The sequence below is a fragment of the Notothenia rossii genome (genome assembly GCF_949606895.1).
Source record: "Notothenia rossii genome assembly, chromosome: 7".
Taxonomy (NCBI): domain Eukaryota; kingdom Metazoa; phylum Chordata; class Actinopteri; order Perciformes; family Nototheniidae; genus Notothenia; species Notothenia rossii.
The window spans coordinates 39,429,583-39,452,407 of record NC_136905.1 but is presented as its reverse complement, the minus strand read 5'-3'; the positions used below and the strand labels follow the sequence as shown (position 1 = coordinate 39,452,407).

At 39.9% G+C, this 22,825-nt stretch overlaps 1 protein-coding gene across 1 annotated transcript; it reads left to right on the top strand.

The window, feature by feature from the left end:
• On the top strand, nt 1-22,825 carry LOC307013280 (pituitary tumor-transforming gene 1 protein-interacting protein). Its single transcript, XM_079640608.1, has 7 exons — nt 1-318; nt 1,050-1,096; nt 2,596-2,704; nt 7,401-7,509; nt 9,935-10,000; nt 14,111-14,157; nt 22,485-22,825. Exons 1-7 carry the CDS (start codon nt 198-200, stop codon nt 22,532-22,534), a joined length of 549 nt encoding a protein of 182 aa, XP_079496734.1. The 5' UTR covers nt 1-197; the 3' UTR covers nt 22,535-22,825.

Here is a 22,825-nt window from a genome sequence, read left to right as displayed (position 1 = left end):
TGGGCTGTGAAGACTATGCAAACGAGCTAACCCCGAGCTAAGTAGGAAGTGACAGAAGTAGATTCTAGGCAAAACAGAAACAACCGTGTTTACCGAGCACCGCCGAGGGCGAGAGAGCCCAGCGTCTTCTGTAGAGGAGCACACACTCTGTATTTTTAGGAACAGTTAAATCTCACAGCTGTGCTACGGTTTTAACGATGTATTATTTTACCACCGAGAGACGAACACTGGCCACTTGGGTGTTTTTTGGTGCCTTCCTGCTGAGTGTTAGCTTTGTTAGCCAGGGGGAATGCCAAATAACTCCATTTCCACCAACCCGTAAGTTACAGTCGTTTTTTAGAATAGAAAAGTCTTGTTTTACAGTTTACAAAGACAACATTCTGGCTACTAATAGGATATGTTTATGCCTTTTTATAAATAAGTTAGTACGTTGTACTTAAATAGTCAAATAATGCTGAAGTTTTTTTGTTTTTTAATACGTCACTTCTGCATGTGGCTGTTGCTGTCAGGAAGACATTCAAGATCCAGAGGCTTTACTGTCATATTCACAGTAGCAACATTGTGGGGAAGATGTTAAGTCCCAGGCTTCTCCAACACATTTACTGACATGACATAGATATTTACAAGCCATAAAACAAATAGAAAAAACAATAAAAAAGAGTGCAAGAAAGAACAGGTGCAGCTAGTTTGAATGACTTTGTATAATGCAGGGTAGCTTGTGAATTTACTCCAGGTGGAACTAAAGTCTGATTTAACACACATTGAAACACATTTCAAATCATTCATCCAGATCTGTAAACTAATTAAAGGTATTAAATGCATGTAGTGGAGTAAAAGTAACCATTTACATCTGAATTGTAGTGGATTAGAGGTACAAAGTAACAAATGGAAATACTCAAGTACATATCAACATTCTACTTAAGTACAGTACTTGAGTAAATGTACTTGGTTACCTCCCAGGTCTGCTAATGTGCAAGTAATGCAGGAGAAGTGAAAATATGAAATACTGCTGATCGTTATGTAAGCTGGTTTGTTTGTCTGGGTTTCAGTGTGCTCTGCCCACAAGATCTGTGACAACTGTGTTCCTCATGCCAAGGTAAGGCTGCCAGCAGTCATGGGGGAGCGGTTTATACAAACAAAACCTTTGCCCTTACGTGTCACACAGTAAAAATCATAATGTATGCTCCATTGTTTGACGCCTCATCAAGCGGCCTAATTAAAGGTAGGGTAGGTAAGAATGGAGAAATCAGCTCGAGTGCGCTATAATTTGGAACTACGCAGCTGAAAAAAATCTGCCCCTTCCTTCAGACTTCCTTACAGAGCCCCTCCTCCAACACACACAAACGCACACATGACCAATGAGGGCACAAGATAAGTTTGTGCACAGATGGAAGGCTGACAGGCAGGCAGGCCATCCAGTTATTTTAGCCGGGCCGGCTTAGATGATTGGTCTTGCTTTTTACAGTGCTACGGCTTCCAGAGATGACATTTTTTATGGATTTTTTGTCAAAGAACTTAAGATATTCATTGCTATCGGGATGTTAAGAGCATTCCATGGAATATAACAAAAAGTGTATCTTCAGCCGGTTTCTCAAACTTACCTACCCTACCTTTAAGCTTCCACACCAATAAAGACCCTCCATTGTTCTCGAGTATTCAGTAAAGCAGTGACCCCAAGGGGCAACTACTGTAAGTACTTTGACAAAATGTCAACTTGTAGCTCTGTTGCCACCAATCCCTCATCAGAATTCACTGAGGAGGGTCTCTCAAATCTGTGACTTTTTGAAGTTAAAGTAAATCTGCTTATTTGAGTTACTTTCACATTTAGTCTAGGTAACTCAGGTTTTTGATTGGAGCCTTTATTATTTGAGAAGGGTAGTGTCTAAAGCTTCATTTCAATTTGAATGAATCTCTTGATAATTTTCTCAATAATATTTTGTTTAAGAATGCCGGTAAAAAGTCCATAAAGCCAAGGTTGCCATCTACAAATTGGTCTTTTTGTCCGATATTTAGTTTAACCTCCCGTAAAAAAACTGAAAAACATCTAATCAATTATAAGTAGCTAGAACCACAGCATGTTTGATTTTTTATTTGAATAACTGACCTGAAAAATTCATCAACCTTCAAAGTAGTTGCAGGTTAATTTTAAGGCTGCATGATTTTGAAAAGCATGTGATTATTTTTGTCTGATCTTGCAATTGCGATATGATTCTTCTTGATATATAGGGAAAGATGAAAGAATATTATGAAAAAATATACCAAATGATCATAATGTGATGTTCTTTGAGGATCTGTACCAGACAAATATGTTTGTTTAACGTGTAGAATACGATCTGTAGGCCGGGATATCCCCGCAGCTCCACAATACTTCATTTCAAATGATTTGAACACATATTTAGCCTGAAAGAAAAGATGGTGCTTCCTGCGATTTGAACATTGACCTCGTCTCTATAATGCTACTGATAACATTTAGATGTATTGTGCTACCCCAGTTAATTCATTGTCCATTGAATCTAGATTTCAACTTCAAATTGAGTGGGTTCAGACCTTTATTAAATCCTTTGCAGGTGGTTGATCTGTGTTTTCTGTTTTCAGTGCCTGTGGTGCTTCACCACCAACAACTGCACAGAGTACCCAGTGAGCTGGCTGCTGCCCCCCGCCTCAGTGTGCCAGCTGTCCCAGGCCCGCTGGGGGGTGTGTTGGTGTGAGTCCACCAGTCTTATTACTAAGGAAATAGATGGGGCCAATGTCTGCTTTCTCTTTGTCCCTCCGGTGATCCCACTGGTGTTGTAGAGGAGTGTTTATCTCTGTAAAGTTAACATGGAAAAGGTTTATTGGATTTTGACGGAAAAGGAAACTGTTGGACAAAATATTTAAGCAGAGGTGGGAGAAGTATTCTTATCTTGTACTTGAGTAAAAGTAGAAGTACCAGAGTGTAGGAATACTCTATTAAAAGTTCTGCATTACAAATGATACTCAAGTAAAAGTAGTTATCATCAAAAAATAGGTGCGGCTAGTTTGAATGACTTTGTATACTGCAGGGTAGCTTGTGAATTTACTCCAGGTGGAACTAAAGTCTGATTCAACACTTGATTATATTTCACATCATTCATCCAGATCTGTAAAGTAAAAGTACACCATTTACCTCTGTACTTCTACCCCACTACAGTTCAGAGTAGCATAACATGGAAACACTCAAGCAAAGTACAAATGCCTCAAAATTGTACTTGAGTAAATGTAATTTACACCACTGTATTTAACTGATGTTTCAGTTTAGAGTTTCAGTGTCATGTTAACATGGCCTGTTACAGTATGAGGAAGTTGATGTAATGCTTTAGTGCTCAGTACACAGTATAAAAGAAAGAACGAAAGTATTGTCACATTCCTTCATGTTGATGTCCTGAAATGATCTAGCGCGATTAAATACTGGTTAGTCAAATTCCAGTAGGCAAATAGCTACAGGATGGTTATTAAACACAAGCATGCAAGTGTTCAGACCGAGGGAAACACTCTTTAGAGAAACTGGTTGTGTGAGGATGTTACTTCTTACTTTATTTTGCGCCAGTGATTTTTTGTTAAATCTTTATAGAAGTGTACCATTGCCTCTGTACACAACAAACATGCTGACGAGGTACAGAAATGCAAAATAACAAAAGAGTGATGGAATGGTAGTTCCCCTCATTTCTGATGAGCCAGGCAGTTTTGGACAGTATTCAGACGAGTGGGTTTTTATTAGGGATGTCCCGATCACCTTTTTTTGCTTCCGATCATTTGATTTTGACAATCTGCCGATACCGATTTTTCCCGATCCGATCTTTATGGAATGCATTAACAGGAAAAAAAGGTAACAGATAACGGCTGGTCATCCAACGCGATGAATTCAGCTATCTTGGCTGTTATTTTTTTGGCCTTTTCACTGTTCTGGGGCAGTTTCTCTTTCCTTTTAAAAGTCCCTGAAAGTGTCGGTTGTTTCAGTGCCGTTACCTGAGAGGCCGCTGTGGACTCGTCGTGTTGTTGTTGGTGTTTATTTCTCAGGTGGCGTATTAGATTGGTCGTGTTGAACGTAGCTCTTTTCTTTCCACCAAGCGGAACCTCCGCCTTGCAAACATTACATCTGGCTGTTACACTGCCTTCGCTTTCAATTTTATAATACTTCCAAACTCCTGACATATTCTCTGTCCCACTCCCGAGTCACCAGCTGAACGTAGCCTCTCATTAGCTTACTGCTACTATTAGACACTGCCCACTGCCCACTCTGTTGCTTTGATAGATTTGAGAGAAATAAGCAACCAGGTCTGAAAACAAGCCCCAAAGAAGCAACACATACATGATGTTGTGTACTTGTGCAAAACAAAGGCCTCAGGATGACTTTAAGACGTGAACATGGTCATTTTTGTTGTGTAACATCAAATAATAAAAAAATATATTATTAAAAATAAAATAAAAATCTCTAGTTTTTATGGTTGTAAATTAAGGTGCAGTCATTTTGAAACACCTAAATATACATATCCCCAAACTCTGTTTTTAATTAAAGTTTCAAAATGTAGCTAACAAAGACACATATCATTAGAGACAGACTGGCCCAACTCCAAACATTAAACAATGACACAAATAATGTGCACATGTAGGGAAAATAACTTTCAATAAAAGCATGTGGCTGATAAGAGGCACAAGGGTTCCCATGAGACATGAGTGTATGTTTGTATGAAAATATGCTCAATTTAACTGCCATGGTTTTATTCTAAGTATAACATGTCTGACCAATTTACAGTCTAGAAATCCACATTTCATTCATATACAGGACTGTCTCAGAAAATTAGAATATTGTGATAAAGTTCTTTATTTTCTGAAATGCAATTTAAAAAAACAAAAATGTCATACATTCTGGATTCATTACAAATCAACTGAAATATTGCAAGCCTTTTATTATTTGAATATTGCTGATTATGGCATACAGCTTAAGAAAACTCAAATATCCTATCTCTAAATATTAGAATATCATGAAAAAGTATACTAGTAGGGTGTTCAACGAATCACTTGAATCGTCTGATTAACTCGAAACACCTGCAAGGGTTTCCTGAGCCTTGAAAAACACTCAGCTTGGTTCAGTAAACTAAATCACAAGTATGGGGAAGACTGCTGATCTGACTGCTGTCCAGAGAACCGTCATTGACACCCTCCATCAGGAGGGTAAGACACAAAAAGAAATTTCTCAAAGAGCAAGCTGTTCACAGAGTGCAGTTTCAAAGCACATCCACAAAAAGTCTGTTGGAAGGGGGAAATGTGGCAGGAAACGCTGCACAACCAAGAGAGATGACCGCAGCCTTAACAGCATTGTGAAGAAGAGTCGCTTCCAGAATTTGGGGGAGCTTCAAAGACAGTGGACTGAAGCTGGAGTCCAGGTATCAAAAGTCACTGTTCACAGACGTGTCCGGGAAATGGGCTACAATAGCCGTATTCCCATGGTCAAGCCACTTCTGAACTCAAGACAACGGAAGAGGCGTCTGACTTGGGCTAAGGAAAAGAAGCACTGGACAGTTGCACAGTGGTCCAAATTCCTCTTTTCAGACGAAAGCAAGTTTTGTATTTCATTTGGAAGTCAAGGCGCCAGAGTCTGGAAAAAGGCTGGAGAGGAGCAAAATCCAAGTTGCTTGAAATCCAGTGTGAAGTTCCCACAGTCAGCGATGGTTTGGGGAGCCATGTCAGCTGCTGGTGTTGGTCCACTGTGTTTCATCAAGCCCAGAGTAAATGCAGCTGTGTACCAAGAGATTTTAGAGCACCACATGCTTCCGTCTGCTGAAAAGCTCTATGGAGATGAGGAATTCATTTTCCATCATGATCTGGCACCTGCCCACAGTGCCAAAACCACCAGTAACTGGTGTACTGACCATGGCATTACTGTCCTCGATTGGCCTGCAAATTCCCCTGACCTGAACCCCATAGAGAATATGTGGGGTATTGTGAAGAAGAAGCTGAAAGACACCAGACCCAACAATGCTAATGAGCTAAAGGCCGCTATTGAAGCATCCTGGGCATCCATAACACCTCAGCAATGCCACAGGCTGATTGCCTCCATGCCACGCCGCATTGATGCAGTAATCCGTGCAAAAGGATTCCCAACCAAGTACTGAGTGCATTAATGGACATTTTCAAATGTTTGATTGTGTTTTGCTGTTATAAATCTTTTTTTTTTACTTGGTCTGAGGAACTATTCTAATTTTTTGAGAAAGGATTTTTGAGTTTTCTTAAGCTGTATGCCATAATCAGCAATATTAAAATAATAAAAGGCTTGCAATATTTCAGTTGATTTGTAATGAATCCAGAATGTATGACATTTTTGTTTTTTTTAATTGCATTACAGAAAATAAAGAACTTTATCACAATATTCTAATTTTCTGAGACAGTCCTGTAGAGTCATATTTCAAATATACCGATTTTCAACACCAACAAGTGGACTTTGAACGTTGTATAGAATATGACTTCATCATTACTCAAACACTGGCTGGACCTACTATCACAGTGGAAAGCTGTATTTCTGAAATCACTTGGTTTCTTCTTCCAAAGGTCTGAAACTATTATCTGCTGCTTATCATAAGAATTTCACTACTTTTTACACAAATCACAATTTGTGTGACATATCCCCAGTACAGATCAGGGATTACTTAATAAAACATTTCCAATTAGTTGAAATGATTAATAACAGTTATGTTAAAAGTATGCTCAAAGGTTTAGGGCATTTGTCCATGAGAATGTTTTTTCACAACACTAGAGGAAAGCAGATGTATGAGGATACTAATTCAACGTAATGTCTTGAAAGCTAACTATGGAAAGTTGATGAAGGCCGAGGTGGAAAAACTAAATGGAAGGTTGACAATCTGACTACCCATCCACTAGCTGCCTAGCTAGCGCACCATGCAGAAATACATATTCATGGTACATACAATCGGCCAATTTACAACCTCTCGTTTTTTTTAATGTTCAACTTCCTGTTGCCAAGTTAGCAAAAAAAAACCTTCAGGTTGTTTGGAACAAAAATATTTCTGCAGATTTTACAAGAAAAGCTTACCATAATGCCTACATAATCTTCATCTGTCTCACTTGTTAAATCACTGACTTCATATGTAACCAACTAAAACTGATAAACAGTTGTGCTGCTGCTGTTTCAGGCCATGACACAAAGTCCCATCTGATTCAAATGTCTTTGATGTCTTGGTTATGTTTTCACTGGAAATGAAAGTGAAGTGATCCCCACAATGGAGTGTAGTGTTGGCCAGCAGTCAGCAGGTGGCACCATTGCCACATAATTAGAGTTTATAATGTCATCCAAATGAGAATATATTGCCCTAATCCTTTTTTTGTAGAGAATAACCAATATCACTTTGTCTTTTTGTGTGATTCAGTTAACTTTGAAGCCCTGATCATTACCCTGGCTGTCATTGGTGGAGTCATCCTCCTCAGCATTGGGGTATGCTGCTGCTGCTGCTGCTGCCGCAAGAAAAGACGCTCAAGGTAAAGTCCATGACAAGTCAGGGGCATTGAATGCACCTGGAACACATACAGCTCCAGGCTCAGAGGTAATAATGTAGTCCAATGCCACGCTACAACCTGATGACTCGAGGACACAGTGTCAGGAGGAGAAACTCAACACAATGTGCTTCATAAAGATAGGATTATCTGCAGTGCTGGGCGATATGAAGAATATCATACCTCGCAATATATTTCTGACCAAATAACTCAATATCAATGCTGTGACGATACTGTAGGGTTAAATATTTAAACAATGAGAAATTTGATGAACATTCATTGGTAATGTGGATGTAATTACTAAGTGGGTAAAGGCACAATAGAGTGGTGCAGTGAAGATGTTTTTGTGGGCCGACCCTGAAGTCACTATAGCAACGCCCCCTCAACAAAAGTCTACGGGACTTTCCACTGGATATATAGAAGGAAATAAGATCTGTCACACGATGATACTTACACATATTTGTTCAGTACGATAATGTCCACATATTTACACTACTTTAATGATAGTTAAAGTGTGAATGCAAACACCAGATGCAAACAGCTAACATTAGACTATAAACTAATAAAGCTTGTCTTAACCACAGACCGTATTTCAGGCTTCTAACCAAAAATAATAAAGGTTAAGGGCTAAAATGCTAACTCATTTCTAGGTTCAGGACACATTCCTTTCCCACTCTTCTCTACAGGCACAATATACAATAACAGCTTGAACAGTGGTCAAATTAGAAAATGAGATCACTTTACTGTAGTCCTGCCTTTAAATCCAGGAGAGGCACTTACAATATGACCATTGTTGTCGGATATAAGCCGATATTACAGTTTCAACATAATATACATATATTTCCAAGCCCAAATGTATTACAGTGCTATTGTAATGGATTCATTCAATCCAAATAATTGGATGAATTGGTCTAAAGGAATCCTTATACAACGATTCAAATGTTCATAAAGGTGTCAGTAATGTCTGTGAATCCCACTTGTGTTCCTCAGGGAAAGGACCTCTCCTCAAACTAAAGGAGCTTGTAATGGCTCTGTGGTGAACAGCTGTTGAGTGTAGTGAAGTTTTGGAGTTGAGCACTCATGCACTACATTCCCTCTCCTCTGTTGCTCTTTTAGCTTCATCATTTCAGCTTCCTTTACAAGACAACTGTGTGTGCTGCTGTCATAGTGCTGCAGGGGAAGGAAGTGTCATGTCTGTCAATCACCCTGACAGTCCGGAGGGTGTAGGAGTCACTCTCATGTCTATCATGTGACACAAGCAGGGCCGTGGGAAGTAGGGGTGCTGAGGGTGCTGCAGCACCCCCTGATGGACGACAGGGAATCTGCAAGTCCACAAGATTAAATGGAAATATAATACAAAAAAACGAATTTTCAGCCCTGATGTAACAACATTAATAATTAAGTAAAGATAACACCCTTTTCACCCCGGTTACAGTTTTCATTTGCCCTGTACGATGAAAGTGGGGGATGTTGGCTTATCAGGCGCCCGCAGCTCACACACAGGACAGATATCAGCTGTCTGGACAGGACTGATAGCCAGACAGACTGAGAGGCTCAGTGAGGTAAAGGACTGAGGGTTTAGATAGTTCACTTTAGTCTAAGTTATCTCAGAGGGTCTCAAACGGTTTGTTAACAATTTATGTAAACAAATATTTCCAAGGCAACCTTTATAATTATTGGGATAAATAAAAACAGGTTTGAAATCATTCCAGTGCAGACTATAGGACAGTAAACCAGAAATATTGTTTAAATCTGGAGAGATTAAAGAATATGCATAAATAAATAAATGTTAACTGGCAAAATAAGAAATAAATGAACAACAAAAATAAAATAAGTTACATTTACTTGTTATTGGCTATGTTAGGTTATTGGTTATGTCCACACACTTATTTGATTATTAAAATGTAAACCGATATTTTCGATATGGGTGTTTAGAGTTGTACCCCTTAGATCTAGTCTCTGGCAATTCAGCTCAAAGTGCACCAGATTGAAGCATTTTACTTTATAATGTTGAAAAAAAATCTTCCCCCCTGACCCCCCTAGAGCATGTGATCCCCACAGCACCCCCCATTTGAAACATGTTCCCACGGCTATGGACACAAGAAGAGTCTGTAGTTCCATCAATGTGTTATTCTCAGCTTCTGATTCCTGAGCAACCATTACACTAAGTCATTCCATTCTCAAAGGTGGCACATTGTTTCTGTAGTAAAAGCTCTCTCTTTACTTTTGAACAATTTCTTCTTTATAAACCGTGCTCCGGAGAATTTGGATCACTTAGTCTTCTATGTTGAGCTTTGTGAAAATAAATATCCTTCCAGCAAATGGTTTGTAGACGTATGTCATTTGTCAGATGTGGATGAGTGTGTTATTGTGCTCTGTGGTTCTGTGATCCTGACTCTTCTGTCTGCAGGCCTGACAGAGATGATGAGAGAGTTATCGCGAGGAGGGAGGAGATCAAACAGCGCGCTGAGGAACGGTAAGAACTTCACTGCAGGCTAGGGCTTAGGTACAAACCGCTTGAAAGACATGATAACTGTGTATATTTAAATAACAGCTTCACATGGCAGTCTGTGTGTCTGTATTTAATCATTCTTAACGAAACAAGTTTTGTTAAAAGGAGAGGTTGTTGTGCTAATATCATGTCTCTCCCCTCTGGCTCAAGTGGGCTGGGAGAAATAAAATAGCAGGTTATCTTTCAGAACTATATATCTATGATATAGTATATATAAGCAACTATGTAAAAAGTAGTAATACTTTTATTCAATACATTATTCAAAAATGTTCATCTGTGAAAAACAAAAGCTTAATACCTGCATTAATTAGTGATTCATTCTGATTTTGAAAACACCATTATGATGATGATATGATTACAAACACTTTAGAAACACAGCCCTGACTGAGAACTAAGATGTCTTTTCATTAGTTTGCTACAGAGGTTTTAAGGCTTTAAAATGATCTTAATATATTTGATTGTAAAACAATATCTAGAGGTTTGAAAAACAATAGGCACGCTCTAGTCTAGATCAATCACAAAATACAATTTTGGAGAAAGTAGAAACCTTTGAAAAATAATTGTTTTGTTCATTTTCAAATAAAAAGTCAAATTATAGGATCCTTGTAAACTAGGTAAAACTAGCAAATCAGGCTAATACACATTCATACAGTGCAAATATAACACAATTACAATCAAACTAAGTTTATTGTCATATCATATAATAGTACAGTCCAAAAAACAAGATGTAACCCTATTGTTTTCTCCACATCTCGGGTGTTTTGCCCGACAGCATCCCAGCATGAAACATGGGATTTCCTGCGACAAATAGCTAATAGTGTGTGTGTGTGTGTGTGTGTGTGTGTGTGTGTGTGTGTGTGTGTGTGTGTGTGTGTGTGTGTGTGTGTGTGTGTGTGTGTGTGTGTGTGTGTGTGTGTGTGTGTGTGTGTGTGTGTGTGTGTGTGTGTGTGTGTGTGTGTGTGTGTGTGTGTGTGTGTGTGTGTGTGTGTGTGTGTGTGTGTGTGTGTGTGTGTGTGTGGTCCCAGAGGAGGAGCTTAGCATTCCTCCGCTCTCATCCCAAAACACCAATTGGATTGTCAAGGCTGAGCAGCTGCTCTTTGGTAATGTGGTCATAAATAGAGCGAGCGACATCCTGCCCACGGTCATAGAGGCAGTGTGTCTCTCACTGAATCCAGCAGTCAGTGGACCTGGAACTCTTCCTGATCCTCCTAAATGTTTCAGCCTCATCTTTCTGAGTAGTTCCTGTGCTCCCAGCACATCCATCCTCCTCCGAGGAAGTGTCGGTATGCAGAGCAGTCGTGCAGAAAGAAAGTCGGTAACCGTGGAGCATCATCCTCTCTCGCAGTGCTGGGAACATCGTGTGTGTGTGGACAATCTCGTTGAGCTTTTCTCTCACGTGCCACAGAATACAGGGTTCCCTGCAGTGAGCATGATCAAATCTTGGAAGTCAGAGTTAGTGCAGTGACCTACATAGAGGCGGTCCATGTTGTGAACAGGAGATTCAGAATAGATGGGGCACTTCGTGGAAAGCACTAGTGACTGCAGACTTTGCTGCCTGGCCTCCAGAGAGCCATCTCACAGCACTGATCCAGGAATCGCTAAGGGATAGTTTCGTTTTTTGAAGATTCGTTTTTGGGCCATCAATGCCTTAAAAGGGGCAGACAGAGGGGCTGACACATGTGTTAATGGTTCCTGAATCATATCCCTACTCCACAGCAGGGACTGTGTTGCAGTACATGGGCCACCAAGTGAGTTATATGGTGGCTGAGATTGTGTTTTAGGTTGTATGAGATTCTTCAATAGTCAGTGTATTAGCTCCACGGGGTTCGGAATGCCCCCAGTTTGGAGAAACCGACAGAAGCAACAGGAAACAATGTGTCGGTTGTGGTGGATGCTATATGTAAAATAGTTTTGATGTTGTATACATCTCCACGCCCTCGCCAAAGTCACCAACTTCAATGACAACACTGATTTTAACACAGAATACGGGGCTTGATGTTCTTACACTATAACACACTCACTGCAATTTTACTGCCATTCTCAATGAAAATAAGCCATTGTTACCTATTCCACTCGTCTTTTACTTACTATGACTTGTCAAAATGCTGCAGTGAAAAAGATCTATTCTAGCTTATATGTCCGCATTGAAACCAAATCCATCCGACCTTTAGGAAGTGACTAACTTCATACAAGCCAAAAAATGTTCTCCCTTACATCCCTCCAATCCATCATTGATGACACATAGATCTGTTAAATCTTCATCAACTAGTAACAATACTGGGGAAACTAGTGATAAATAGAGTTTTTCAAATGTAATAGAAAGGACATTATCAAGAACACTAACCATTTCATTCTTAGTTTGTGCCATGGAAATAAAAATGGCATGTTTATTTGACATAGATCTTCACTAATAGCCTCCAACTTTGCTAAATGGACACAGAGAAGGAGTTGGACTGCAATGTCAGAACATATTGAATACACCTGAAGACCATGCAGCAGAACCATCTGGGCCTAGCTGAGCATTTCCTTAGAGGAGGGCTGGAAAAGATTGCATTCCACGCTTGCCTTGTCAATTTCCCACTTGTTGAATGCCAGTGAAGCCATATTTATGTAGAGAGTGTGGTTACAGACAAGCCGGCAGCAGGGCGGGGGGCAGATGGCAGGCGGGGCTCACAGATCAGTACCTGGCAATAAAACCCTCAGTGATTTACACACGCTCTTTGTGCACAGATGAAGTGACGCCCTGGAGGTCCGCACCACAGAACCTCTCCCGGGCTTTTGTTGCTCCTCAGAAAGGCTGAGAAAGGGCTGGCAGCAGGCGGGTTGCTCTCTGCGGCTCGCTGCCAGATAACTCAAAATATCACTTAACACTCCACAACAAAATAGTTTTTAAATGCCGTTCTGCAAAAGAAATGCAAACATGATTATCTATACTCGATTGGGTGGCATTATATTGTGGTGCCTCATATTAACGTTTAGTATCAAGGATGCAGTAAACACATGGACTGTGCAGAGCTGAGGGACTCTGTATGTCAATATGTAAGGGATAATGTGCTGCGATGGGGTCATTACAGGCTGATCAGGAGCCCGACGCGAAGCGGAGGGATCTAGATCGGCATGAAGGTGTTCTTTTCCCCATAATGACCAAGTCGCTGCACATTATCAACAAAGTAACGTTATGACTCCCACTATTAATTAACTATTAATTAGTGTTTAATTAACACCTTCATGCCGATCTAGATCCCTCCGCTTCGTGTCGGGCTCCTGATCAGCCTGTCGGTGTTCTTTTCCCCATAATGACCGCGTCGCAGCACATTATCCCTTACATATCAGATTGACATTTTTTAATCAATTTTTATGTTATTATTATGTCTATCCCTTTATTTCCTCATATGGGGACAGGAATTGATACGATTTTATCGAAATCCATTCCATTATTGATTCCTGTTTCAAATCCAATTCTTTAGCGGTTTGTTTATCATATCCTCTTAAATTTTTCGGCGGAATAATAATAATAAAAGCTGCAGCCTCAGTGTGACGGTCATCTTCTCAAATCGATAAAACAGGAGACTTCTTATACAGTGACGGCATGAAGAAATGCAGGGTAAGGTATCTCACCCCATGTCTCTGCGACATGTGACTGCAGAGGGTAGGATTTGAACCACCGACCATCCGATTGGTGAAATACTGCTCTACCTTTTACCTCTCTTGTACCACAGATGCATGGTAGTAGAAACTGTTTGTGATTTTAGCTGTCACTCAAAGTTCGATTATAAATTCGCCAGCTGAATTAACTGTCTAGGAAGTGATCCAAAAGTATTTTTTTAGTGGTGTAACTACTCATGATAGACAATGTGGTAAATCATTTCTCCAGAAACATTCTTCTGTTCTACACATTTCTTTATACATGCTGTTTTGTGCTATAGAAGTTTGATGACATTATGTTAGCTCATCTTAATCAATGTTCAGTTTGAACGCAAAATGGGAAAAGAATACAAAATAAACCAAAGACCAGGTGTGAAGGGAAAATATATTTCAAATATAATGACTGATGTTTCCTTTCCTTTTTTACAGGACTGTTGAGAGAAAGGAGAGGCACGACCAGATCCGCAAGAAGTATGGTACGTAGGAATATGGGTATATATTGTTTTACCATATGTGCTCCATTACCCTCTTTAAGTACTCCACACTGTGTGTATACCCTGCTGGGCCAGAGTTGATCCGTAGGTCTAACAGAGCCTCTCTGTTCCGTTACGCTCAGCTTTGTCTCACATGTGTGTTTTCATATTTTGCAGGACATTGTCATTGACTTTAATGTCCATACTCTGTGCCGGCGATGCATTATTCAGCAGTACATAGCTTCTGTCCTCAGGTCACTCTGAGGTTACACTCACTCCTGTCTGCTCAAATCAATGTAAGCACATTTATCATACAGAGGTGACAAATAGAGTCCATGAATGACTGTGAGCAGGATGCTACACATCCCTGAAGAACCAGACAAAGGGAACCGTAGCCTGTAGCTTACACTGTACTGTCTGTGTCGGTAACATGCTAACCTGGCGCTACGCCCAAATGGAGTTAAAGAGTATTCCTTTATAGTCAACTACTGCATGGCTCAAAGTCCTACATGGAACAAAAAAAAAGTATTCCATCAGTTTCATCACTGTCGCAATATGCATTTTGCAATAATGTTGTTCCTGTGATAAATACACAAACACTTTAGTTTTATAACACACCACAGTGATCTACACACCTCCACACTCGATGAACTAGCCCTACAGGTTTGACTCTTTAAGGTTATGTGCGTGAGCGGTCCTTGTCTACCTGCCGCTCACTCTCATGTCCTCACACGGCCCTGCTGCTCTCTGTTACTTCCTGAACTCAACACAACCTTTTTGTTGTTTCTTTTTGACGACAACGATTTTCTAGATGAGCGGCGCAGAGCTCACGTTCCTTTAGCCTGTACAGTATAGGGCTGCACGATTTGGGGAAATAATCTAATTGCGATTTTTCTGACAGATATTGCGATTTGTGATATTTGTTTATCGGAAGTTTATTGTAAAATGCGGCCATATATCCGGCTAGGAAGGTCGCATCAACGTGCTCCCGTCTCTAGCACCCCCGCAGCCCGAGCTACGAGTGAAAGAACTAAACTTACATGAAACTTCCATTGGGTTGCTTTAAAATCAATCTTCAGTTTCAGATTCACCCTGTAATAGATGTAAAACATGTGATGGAGCATTACTAACCTGACGCAGATGGTTTGATCCACCAAACCATCTAGGAAAGCTCCATTGGAAGCCATTTGGAAAAGGGCAGGCACTTTCAAAAAAATGTGGCAAGTGATTGGATCAATCTGTCTATCACCTTCTATCATGGGCCACTTCTGGTTGGTTAACAATGGCTGGTACATGTGGAGCACAGCACTTCTGATTGGTATGGATGACTGACACACAAGAAGAACAAATAAAAAAAAAGGTTTAAAAGCAAATCGCAGGCTTTGCGATTTGATAATCGTATCATTTAAAATCGCCATTTCGATTTAAAATCGATTAATCGTTCAGCCCTAGTACAGTATACAGTCAATGGTTAAGATGTATACAGACATACTGTATATAAAGATGTAAACGTAGTGAATTTTATATGAATCGGATTCACATAGCTCAGCAATACAATTAATTCACAACTCAAAACTAAAGCATGGCTGTTACGTAACTCCTATATATTTTGGGGCAGTTTACTCATAACCAGACGAATATAACTCTTTTCTTAAGATACCATGATTTAATATCATATGTGTGACCAACTACAGCACAGCTGGTCAAAGTTGAACAAATGAAGTTAATTAAGTTCACTATAATTGAATAGAATAAAATGAAAGCGGAGCAGGCTCGATATGACGAATGAAGGTTAAGGTTAGTTTATTAATATAGCACATTTTAGACACAAGGGCCATTCAAAGTGATATACATGGGCAAAAACACATACCAATTAAAAACCTAACAAAAAGACAATTCATAGAAGAGATAGAAATGTACTAAATATAGATATTGTAAATACACATAATGAAACTCTTCACCACTAGGCCGCTCTGACAGCATATTGACCTGCAGGACTCTGACCATATACTCAAATGTTTCTGAAATAAAGAATCCAATAGCATAGAAACGATCACATTGGTGCGTAATAACCCAGCTAGAAATGTTTGGTTCTAAAAACATTCTGAGAATGTTAGTCATTGTTCTAGGAAGGTAGGATAACGTTCTCTAAAAACATTCTTAAAATGTTTGGTGATAACATTGTTAGAACATTATGCCCTCCTATTCTTAAAACGTTTTCAGCGGGAAGTTTTTGTTTGGTTCCCTGAATGTTCTTCTGAAAGGTAGGATAACACTCTCTAAAAACATTCTTAAAATGTTTGGTGATAACCTTCTTAAAATGTTTTTGAAAACATTGTTAGAACATTATGCCCTCCTATTCTTAAAACGTTTTCAGCGGGAAGTTTTTGTTTGGTTCCCTGAATGTTCTTCTGAAAGGTAGGATAACACTCTCTAAAAACATTCTTAAAATGTTTGGTGATAACCTTCTTAAAATGTTTTTGAAAACATTGTTAGAACATTATGCCCTCCTATTCTTAAAACGTTTTCAGCGGGAAGTTTTTGTTTGGTTCCCAGAATGTTCTTCTGAAAGGTAGGATAACGTTCTCTAAAAACATTCTTAAAATGTTTTTGATAACGTTGTTAGAACATTATGCCCTGCTGTTCTTAAAACGTTTTCTCCAGAAGCTTTTATTTTGGTTCCCAGAATGTTCTTCTGAAAGGTAGGATAACATTCTCTAAAAACATTCTTAAAATGTTTTTGATAACATTGTTAGAACATTATTCCCTACTGTTCTTAAAACATTTTCAGCTGCAAGTTAGATTTTTTTATGTTGCCAGAATGTTATTATTTTAGAGAAGGATAACATGGTTTATGTTAAAGAAATTATGCAAATGTTCTATGGTAGGCCTAACCATTTACTAAAATATGTTTACATTATTTGAACATAAAGACATAATATTCCTGTAATTGTTCAAATCAAAATTCCTGGGTAAGTGGACTGACCACTGTGGTCATTAGGATGATTATGATAGTTTACTTAACTATTGGAATTCGACTATTAACACATGTAAAAGGATGACACGGAATCAGCTGGTGAAAGTAACATTTGTTTATTAGAAAAGGGGAGCTGGGAGTGGAGGTTGGTTATGGCGGCAGTGGGAAACAGTTGTTCCAGGGTGGGTAGAGAGGCCTGGCTGGTCTTGGGAGTGTGGAAGGCCTTGGATTCCTCCTGGGAGAGACACAAAAATCAGTGTGAGGCAAAAGCAGGCAAAGTTGTCAAATAATATGCTGGTAACAACAATCCGGCAGGGAATGAGTGCAGGCTGCAGGTTTCCATAGTGTGGCTGACAAGCAGGTTGCAGGTGTGGTTGATTGGAGATTGCTCCCAGCCATGTAGAGCAGACCAGCAGGCAGAGAGAGAGAGAGACACACACAGTAGAAAGAAACACATACAAACACTAACAGGGGTTTCAGGGACGGGCAGTGATAGTCGGCCCATTCTTCTATATGTCTGTCTTTGGTTTTCTAAGTGTTATTCGATCCATATGACAATAGAGATATGTGCAAAAACAACAAAAACACTTGGGGTATAATGTTCGAACAATGTTATCACCAAACATTTTAAGAATGTTTTTAGAGAACGTTATCCTACCTTTCAGAAGTACATTCTAGGAACCAAAATAAAACTTCTCGATGAAACCATTCCTAGAACAATGAATGGTAACATTCTCAAAATGTTTTTAGAACCAACAATGTCTAGCTGGGAACTCAGACATGCCTACGCAAACATGCAACATCATGAATTACGTGCTTGTTTTTTTCTAAAAAGGAAAATGTGGTGACACTACAAATACATCTGACGTTGACCATGACCCTGTTAATATTTCGCATCACAGGAACATTTTATAAAAAAATAATAACCTCCTGAAAACATTATCCAAATGTTGCTTTCAAAATGTTCTTCTTTGGTTATCATGTAAAATTGAGGGAATGTTCTATAAAAGAACATTTTTAATGTGTTACCCCAACAACGTCCAAAACACATCCTTAGAATTATGGAGGCAAAACGTTCCACCTTTGTTGACTTATCACATTAAAGGAACATTTTATAATACACTTTGTCATCTCGGGCCTCAATAACATCCTGAAAACATGTTCAGAATGTTGCTTGGAGAATTTTCTTTATTTGTTATCATGTAACATTGAGGGAACGTTTTATAAAGAACATCTTTAATGTGTTACCCCAAGAGCGTCCAAAACACGCCCTTAGAATGTTGCAGGCAAAACGTTCCATCTTTGTTAACATATCACATGAAAGGAACATTTTATAAAAAAACGTTCAGTCATCTCAGGCCTCAATAAAATCCTCAAAACATCCTTTGAATGTTGCAGTTAAAACGTTATGTCTTAGTTAACCTTAAACCTTATAGGAACATTATTTGAAATAATAAACATCCTAAAAAGGTTATTTGAACATCAGATTAAAACTTTTCTTTAAAACCTGACAGAGTGATGCATGCTGGTCCTCCTGCTCTCATTAGACCACAGGGCTCTGTGCTGTAAACACACACAGGGAGCTGAGGCCTCTCTGAGACTCTTCACTGTGTGAGTCCTGCTCTCAGGATCAGTGCAGGAGGCTCAGCATCCTCCACGGAGGCCACCAGGTTACTCAGCAACATGCTTTCAGGTCATATCAGTCCAAAGGATCCCTGCAGGGAAATAGGAAGAACAACACCTATAAACAACACTTTGAAGCTCACTGCAAACACATGATTAGAAAAGTGACAGTGAGCTTTTGAGGGGTTACATGTTGGAGCTGTTTCCCTCTGAGTGCAGGCTCCACACAGACATGAGGTCTGTGCGTGTCGATCTCTGAAGGAAATCAAATATGTTGTCTAAATTATTCCTAATTCTCCACAAAACTGCAACCTGGGTCTGCATAATTCGTCAAATGTCTTATCTAAAGACATATATGTAAAACAAATCTGAACCAAGTGTTGTGGTCCTGGTCTACTATCTGTTATTTTACAGACTTAAAGGTCCCTGGCCATTTCCACTGATCATAAGTCCATTGTTGAGGTCTACTAAAATAGATTTATATTGTGCAATTTTCCATAATCACTTTGGTTTCTCATACAGCATCTCTGTAAACTACGTGTATTCACTGAATTTCACTCTCTGCTTTTAACGGCTCGTTGTAGCTCCAATAGCTACAGCCCCCACCCTCCCTGTGAGCACAGTGTGCTCTGATTGGTCGGGACTTTGTGAATCGCGCTTAGCTCCGTGGAGGTGTGGTTTCCTTGTTTAGCGACAGCGAAACACTGCCAAACTCACCCTGAGCACACACAAAGTCACAGCCGAAGTAAAAACAATAAGTGTGGCTTGATATTGAGTAAGAAAAAGGTTGATAAACGCTGTGAGAATGGGTCTGCAGAGAGAATTTCGCCACAATCCCAACTGTCTGTTATCAGCCTGCAGCCAGGGAGGAGGAGAGATCAGCAGAGCTGCATGCACTGAGTGTGTGTGTGAGGAAGTCCGTGGATTGGTCAATTTGGACCAATCAGCGGGGGCTTAACGTAACGGCTCCGCGGATGTAACGTAACGGCTCCATGGATTAGTCCATTTGGTTCCGGGTAACGCATGACATCATGAGTTACCCGGAAGAATCAATGGACAGTGACGTATCTCCAACGACATGGACTTTAATTAAAAAAGCCTTATGGTAGAGAGCCTCTTTAAAATCACAATATGAAAATGTCATATTTTTCTATAACAATGTGGATATTATTTAAGAAACGGTCATTCCCACCAATGTTAGTCAAAATAAACGTAACTACTTGAATCCTCACAGCCACATTTGTTTGACAAGGACAGTTGGTGTGAATAATGGCGCATTTCCACTGCAGGGCCTCGCTCGGCTTAGTACGGTATGGCTAGGCCTCGTTAGGCCAGGCTCACTTTATGCTGCGTTTCCATTACAGTTTAGGAACTGGGATAGTAACTATAGTAACGCAGTGTAGGCAGAGCCGTGACGTCATCTTCAATGCGAAACACAAAACCAACATCAGCCATTAGCTCTTAGCACTCAGAGCTCACAGCTCCTCATATCTGTTAAGAAACTAGACAAAAGTTAAACAAGTACAAACCACAGACTGTCTGTGTCATGGCGAATACAGTCGCTGGTTTGTTTATGTCTGTAGGCCGTTGTTGTGAGTGTGGACGGTCGGAGCATTTACAACGTTAGCTTAGCCAATCTCCAATCAGAAAACACGCATTTTAAAAGGTTTTTCGCCTGCCGTCTGTCTGCAGACTTGTCAAAGCATTAATTCATGGTTTTTTAGTAACCGGTATCAGTATGTTGTCACTTCAGCATCAGTTTGAAACGTGTATTACAATTAAATCACGGTCAAATATGTTCATTTTGTTGTAGTTGTAGCCCTCTTGCCAGCGATTCTCCCTCTAGTTTAGCATACTCAGCCCGGTTGTTGGCCGGGAAAGAACCTGGATTTTGGAGAGGGGCAAATAAAGAGAATAGATCTATGGGAACACCTATGAAACAGAACGGTATACATTTCAATAATCATAAAATCATGGCCATAACCAATAACATACCATATTCAATATGAAAAAACACTGACACCCTCAAATAGAAATATGTGTTTACATAAATGGTGACCAAACCGTTTAAGACCCACTGAGAAAAGTGGACTATCTAAACACTCAGAGAGTCCTTTACCTCGCCTGAGCTGAGGTTATCCCGAGCTTGAATGACACACAGAGACCAATCAAAGGCTTTGATTTATGATCTGTATGAGAGTGGCCATGTCGGCAGGCCACATCATGTAGACAGCCAGTCACCCTGTGTGAGGCAGACCACTTAACAGGCCAGGCCATCGGGAAACCCCCCGGTCCTCCCGATGGCCAGTCCGGGACTGGGTACAGGAGGCGTAGAGCGAGGGATCATTGTCCACAAGTTAATCGATCGCAGATGGCGTCGTGATCGCGGACGGAAAAAAACAAAAACCTAAATGGGTCGTGAAATATACTTGGGCGGCCGTTAATATACCTGGGCGGCCCGCCCAAGTATAGTCTGTGTGGGAAACCCTGCTTCTGCTTAGCTGTTTTTCTGTTAGCACTCTTGGGTTACGATTAGCACTTTAATAATCATGACCTCCTACAATAGGCACTGTGAAAGTAAACACACACACAAACTGATCTGTGACTTGACATGTGTTGTGTTTCTGTTTCAGACTGCTTTGAATCTGTTGTTCACCTCTAAGAAAATGTGTCCCCAACACTTAGATATTTATATTGTCCTTTCAAAGAAGCAGATAACAATGCACATTTATATTTTAGTATAAAAGGCACATACATAATAAATATACTTCTGCTGTATCACCACTTCTTCTTTTTGTGTATTTTCCACTGAAGGATGTTGGGTGGAAAAAATAGGAATTCATTATTGAAGAAAGTGCCACACACACTGTCCCAGAGGACGTTAAAGGAACCCGCACTGATCCAAAGACATCCAGGGACACAAAGACATGGGGGGGCTGGGGAAAGCATCATGGCATCTTGGGTTTATGTGTTATAACTCAAAGTCAAGATACCAGTGTCTCTGCTGCTTTCATTTTGTCTTTGTGTTGGTTTGGTTATTTTTTGTTTGCATTATTTCATTGTTTTATTTAATGGAGTTTTGACAGTACTTGTGATTAGTAGTGTGATTGTTCTTTAATACCAACAAAATGTCTAGCTTTTTTAAATTTGAAATCCTCTTTGCAATATTTTTCCTAGTTTTGGGCCTTAATTCCCTCTCTAATATCTTTCATATTGCTGTGTAAATTCTCCTTCAAACCACTTTATTCATTGATTTTCCCAAGTGGAGCTACATTTACCAAAATGAAATGTGCTCTCTTCATCCTGACATTAGTAATGACCTTCACACAATGCTAATGTGTGCATGTCTGTTCTGCACTGTTAAACATACGTCCATGGTTGAAGCTAACAGCTAACGCTACTAGCTGCCCTCCTGCCCTTTTCAAGATGGATATGTTGTGCTGCAAAAACCAAAAGTGGCGTTCAAAGAATGTTTAAATGCAATATTATGCGTTAACTTTGACAGCTGCAATGTTTGGTTTTCAATCTGCAAGTGGAAGACAGGAGAGATATAGGAAGGATCCATTTCAGTCATGTACCGTATACGTTTAAACTCATTAGAATAGCTTTGGTGGGTTTTCCAATATCTGTATGAGATGTGTGGAATAGATTTGAGCATCACTAGAGAGGAGCAGAGCCCCCTGACCCAGACTGAACTCCTGTTTTCTTTCTGTCTCCCCCTCCTCTGCAGGTCTGATGAGCGACTCGGACCACCCGTACAGCAAGTTTGAGAACGAGTAACGCCGCTGCTCTGGAGACGTTCCACAGGCAGCCTGTGGAGCGGAGCCTTCTCTTTATATAGACAAATCACTTTCAAACTTTTCATATTTTAGAGGGATGTTGAAGCTAGGTTAATTACTTCTCGCAATGTTCTTTAGTCCTCTGAATTTTCGTTCTATAAGCTGTCTCTTTTTAAATATTGTAGTTTCTTATCAGCTTTGCACTTTGTACATACAGTATTGATTTATGAAATACATCATGATTGTACCGCAGATGTGTTCTGACACATGAATAAAATTCTCCTCTTTTAAA